At 42.2% G+C, this 5,383-nt stretch overlaps 1 protein-coding gene across 1 annotated transcript; it reads left to right on the plus strand.

Moving 5' to 3' along the window:
* Positions 1–768: 768 nt before the first annotated feature.
* LOC132563350 (serine-aspartate repeat-containing protein C-like) lies at positions 769–1,392 on the plus strand. The gene has a single exon (XM_060228111.1). The coding sequence runs from the start codon at positions 769–771 to the stop codon at positions 1,390–1,392; it is 624 nt and encodes a 207-aa protein (XP_060084094.1).
* Positions 1,393–5,383: the final 3,991 nt, after the last annotated feature.

The raw sequence follows: 5,383 nt of genomic DNA on the forward strand, positions 1-5,383 counted from the left end.
ATGTTCTGGTTGTTTACACTACAGTATGATGTATGTTCTGGTTGTTTACACTACAGTATGATGTATGTTCTGGTTGTTTACACTACAGTATGATGTATGTTCTGGTTGTTTACACTTCTGTATGATGTATGTTCTGGTTGTTTACACTACAGTATGATGTATGTTCTGGTTGTTTACACTTCTGTATGATGTATGTTCTGGTTGTTTACACTACAGTATGATGTATGTTCTGGTTGTTTACACTACAGTATGATGTATGTTCTGGTTGTTTACACTTCTGTATAAGCCGAATTAATTATCTTTATGTGTTCAATGCATATGATAATCGTGCAAGAGTTTTCCACACCAAGTACCGTAGTGTCATTTTTTCTTTTTCGCTTGTAAGAAGCTATTGTCATATGAGTGACGTCACACTGACTTTCCTCTACAGTATCGTAAAGAGTAGACTTTTCCCTCCAAATTGATTTAAAAAAAATATATAAATTTTAAAAAAAAATAGGTTATTGATTGCATAATATGATTTTGCGTTTATTTTGTGTTGAGCATATTTACTAAAGTGAATGTTTCCATTACAGTGTTTTCACACATGTATGTACATTGTATGTTTGATATCAATATGTTTATAAAGGCTATTGCTTGTTGATATACTGTACGTCATAAAGAAAATAACATTGATTTATCTTTCCGGACCAGATATTTTGTTATGTCTCTGCTGACGAGACGAGTTCTGAAGATCATGCCTACCTTGAATTGACTACACCCAGCGTGATGACGTCAGACGATGATATCAACACAGCCAGCGTAACGTCAGACGATGATATCAACACAGCCAGCGTAACGTCAGAGGATGATATCAACACAGCCAGCGTGACGTCAGACGATGATATCAACACAGCCAGCATGATGACTACAGACAATGATACAGACACTGCTAGCATGATGACTACAGACGACGATATCAACACAGCCAGCATGATGACTACAGACGACGATATCAACACAGCCAGCATGATGACTACAGACGACGATATCAACACAGCCAGCATGATGACTACAGACGATGATACAGACACTGCTAGCATGATGACTACAAACGACGATATCAACACAGCCAGCATGATGACTACAGACGATGATACAGACACTGCTAGCATGGTGATGTTAGACGATGATACAAACACAGCCAACATGATGACTACAGACGATGATACAGACACTGCTAGCATGGTGATGTTAGACGATGATACAAACACAGCCAAAATGACATCAGACAGCGATCCAACTACAGAAGGTCAACCTATGACAGTAGAATCTGCAAGTACAATACCGACTACCAGTACAACTTCCACAACGGTACCTTCTACCACAGCGGCTCGTAAGTTGTCACTTTAAACTTTGTCAATATATCATATCTCTTTGTTTATAACACAAAAGTTGTGTTATTCATAGTTATTTCATTTCCTAAAAACTTGTATTCTTATCTGTGGGATACGCTTAGTCATCAATAGTTAGCGAGCTTATCAAACCATTGGTCAGTCAAAGTCTCGGTCGGTCATTCAATCAGTCTCTTGTCGGTCAGTGTAAAAAAGTTCTAAATTAGGGGCGAACTCCTGTGTCCGGTTTCACTTGAATTTATTCGAATTCAGATTGAAACAAAGACCCCACAATACAAAGAATAAAAAACGTAAGCACGTATATTTCCTATAGTGTTAAAACATGAATTGTACGGGGTATAAAGATATCTCTCTCATAAACCATTGAAATGAATCAGTCTGATCTTATGGTGATCATGGTGACTCTGCTCATAATATACAAATAGACAGATACAATATTAAATGTACAATTTAAACCAATTTCACATATATGAATCTTATTGATACACTAACTACCTACCCTGACAATGGGTCAAGGGTCCCTATGGTCTTGTACCTATCTATTGTTCTGGACAATATATTAGAGATTTGCATGGCATACGGCCTTGAATAAAGAAACGTCCGTACTCGTGAAAAGTCAACTGTCCACTAATAACCCGCAAATGACAAACAAAGACCAACGAACGAGAACGAGACAATACCTGGACACACATGTAGATATAATGTCACATAGGTAAGCTGTACATGCGTACACATCATATATGCACGCACAAGTGATTAAGCAGACGACGCGGAAAAAAAGCGACGACGCGACGCACCAATAACGGCGGCACATAATTAATAAAAAGCGACCCTATAACATCAGTCAGTCTCTCGGTCAGTCATTCACTCTGTCTCTCGCTCAGTCAGTCTCTCGATCGGTCATTAACTCAGTCTCTCGCTCAGTCAGTCAGTCTCTTGGTCGGTCATTCACTCAGTCTCTCGCTCAGTCAGTCTCTATGTCGGTCATTCACTCAGTCTCTCGCTCAGTCAGTCAGTCTTTCGGTCGGTCATTCACTCTGTCTCTCGCTCAGTCAGTCAGTCTCTCGGTCGGTCATTCACTCTGTCTCTCGCTCAGTCAGTCAATCTCTCGGTTGGTCATTCACTTAGTCTCTCGCTCAGTCAGTCAGTCTCTCGGTCAGTCATTCACTCTGTCTCTCGCTCAGTCAGTCAGTCTCTCGGTCGGTCATTCACTCAGTCTCTCGCTCATTCAGTCATTCTCTCGGTCGGTTATTCACCCAGTCTCTCGCTCAATCAGTAACTCTCTCGGTCGGTCATTCACTTAGTCTCTTACTCAATCAGTCAGTCTCTCAGTCGGTCATTCACTCAGTCTATCCCTCAGTCAGTCAGTCTTTCGGTCGGTCATTCACTTTGTCTCTCGCTCAGTCATTCTCTCGGTCGGTCATTCACGCAGAATCTAATGCGTACACATCATATATGCACGCACAAGTGATTAAGCAGACGACGCGGAAAAAAAGCGACGACGCGACGCACCAATAACGGCGGCACATAATTAATAAAAAGCGACCCTATAACATCAGTCAGTCTCTCGGTCAGTCATTCACTCTGTCTCTCGCTCAGTCAGTCTCTCGATCGGTCATTAACTCAGTCTCTCGCTCAGTCAGTCTCTTGGTCGGTCATTCACTCAGTCTCTCGCTCAGTCAGTCAGTCTCTCGGTCGGTCATTCACTCTGTCTCTCGCTCAGTCAGTCAGTCTCTCGGTCGGTCATTCACTCTGTCTCTCGCTCAGTCAGTCAATCTCTCGGTTGGTCATTCACTTAGTCTCTCGCTCAGTCAGTCAGTCTTTCGGTTGGTAATTCACTCTGTCTCTCGCTCAGTCAGTCAGTCTCTCGGTCGGTCATTCACTCTGTCTCTCGCTCAGTCAGTCAGTCTCTCGGTCGGTCATTCACTCAGTCTCTCGCTCATTCAGTCATTCTCTCGGTCGGTTATTCACCCAGTCTCTCGCTCAATCAGTAACTCTCTCGGTCGGTCATTCACTTAGTCTCTTACTCAATCAGTCAGTCTCTCAGTCGGTCATTCACTCAGTCTATCCCTCAGTCAGTCAGTCTTTCGGTCGGTCATTCACTTTGACTCTCGCTCAGTCATTCTCTCGGTCGGTCATTCACGCAGAATCTAAGTGTGTCAGTCATTCTCTCGGTCGGTCATTCACGCAGACTCTAAGTGAGTCATTCTGTCAGCCTCTTGATCTGTCAGTCGCTTGGTCAGTCAGTCAATCAGTCTCTTGGTCAGTCAGTAAGTCTCTCGGTCGGTTATTCACCCAATCTCTCGCTCAGTCAGTAAGTCTCTCGGTCGGTCATTCAGTCAGTTTCTTGGTCAGTCAGTCAGACTCTCGGTCGGTCAATCACTCAGTCTCTCGCTCAGTCATTCAGTCTCTCGGTCGGTCATTCAGTCAGTGTTTTGGTCAGTCAGTAAGTCTCTCGGTCAGTCATTCACTTAGTCTCTTGCTCAATCAGTCAGTCTCTCGGTCAGTCATTCACGCAGTCTCTTGGTCGGTCAGTCTCTCGATCGGTCATTCACGCAGTCTCATAATGAGTCATGCTGTCAGCCTCTTGATCACTCAGTCTCTTGATCAGTCAGTCAGTCTCTCGGTCACTCATTCACGCAGTCTCTCGGTCAGTCAGTCAGTCTCTCGGTCACTCATTCACGCAGTCTCATAGTGAGTCATTCTCTCAGCCTCTTGATCAGTCAGTCTCTTGATCAGTCAGTCAGTCTTTTGGTCACTAAGTCTCTCGGTCGGTCAATCAATTAGTCTCTTACTCAATCAGTCAATCTCTCAGTCAGTCATTAACTCAGTCTCTTGGTCATTCAATCAGTCTTTCGGTCGGTCATTCACTCTGTCTCTCGCTCAGTCATTCTCTCGGTCGGTCATTCACGCAGACTCTAAGTGAGTCATTCTGTCAGCCTCTTGATCTGTCAGTCGCTTGGTCAGTCAGTCAATCAGTCTCTTGGTCAGTCAGTAAGTCTCTCGGTCAGTCATTCAGTCAGTCTCTCGCTCAGTCAGTCATTCTCTCGGTCGGTTATTCACCCAGTCTCTCGCTCAGTCAGTAAGTCTCTCGGTCGGTCATTCACTCAGTCTCTCGCTCAGTCAGTCATTCTCTCGGTCGGTTATTCACCCAGTCTCTCGCTCAGTCAGTAAGTCTCTCGGTCGGTCATTCACTCAATCTCTTGCTCAGTCAGTCAGTCTCTCGGTCGGTCATTCAGTCAGTCATTCAGTCAGCCTCTTGTCAGTCATGTAGTTACCATGACAAACTGTACAGGTATTTGACATCTTGTTTATATGTTTATGTAGTTACCATGACAAACTGTACAGGTATTTGACATCTTGTATATATCAGTCTACCATGACAAACTGTACAGGTATTTGACATCTTGTTTATATGTTTATGTAGTTACCATGACAAACTGTACAGGTATTTGACATCTTGTTTAGATGTTTATGTAGTTACCATGACAAACTGTACAGGTATTTGACATCTTGTATAGATGTTTATGTAGTTACCATGACAAACTGTACAGGTATTTGACATCTTGTATATGTTTATGTAGTTACCATGACAAACTGACAGGTTTTGACATCTTGTTATATGTTTATGTAGTTACCATGACAAACTGTACAGGTATTTGACATCTATGTTGTATATGTTTATGTATGTTACCATGACAAACTGTACATATGTTTATAGTTAAACAAATCAGGTATTTGACATCTTTTATATATGTTTATGTATTTACCATGACAAACTGTACAGGTATTTGACATCTTGTTTATATGTTTATGTAGTTACCATGACAAACTGTACAGGTATTTGACATCTTGTATAGTATGTTTATGTTTATGTAGTTACCATGACAAACTGTACAGGTATTTGACATCTTGTATAGATGTTTATGTAGTTACCATGACAAACTGTACAGGTATTTGACATCTTGTATAGATGTTTATGTAGTTAC

The sequence above is a fragment of the Ylistrum balloti genome, unplaced genomic scaffold, assembly GCF_031769215.1.
Source record: "Ylistrum balloti isolate Yb309-2 unplaced genomic scaffold, AGI_CSIRO_Ybal_v1 Utg371686, whole genome shotgun sequence".
In the NCBI taxonomy this organism is placed as follows: domain Eukaryota; kingdom Metazoa; phylum Mollusca; class Bivalvia; order Pectinida; family Pectinidae; genus Ylistrum; species Ylistrum balloti.

Bases quoted from the DNA above. Each gene is read 5' to 3' on its own strand.
- LOC132563350 (XM_060228111.1), top strand. From the start codon at position 769: ATGACGTCAGACGATGATATCAACACAGCCAGCGTAACGTCAGACGAT.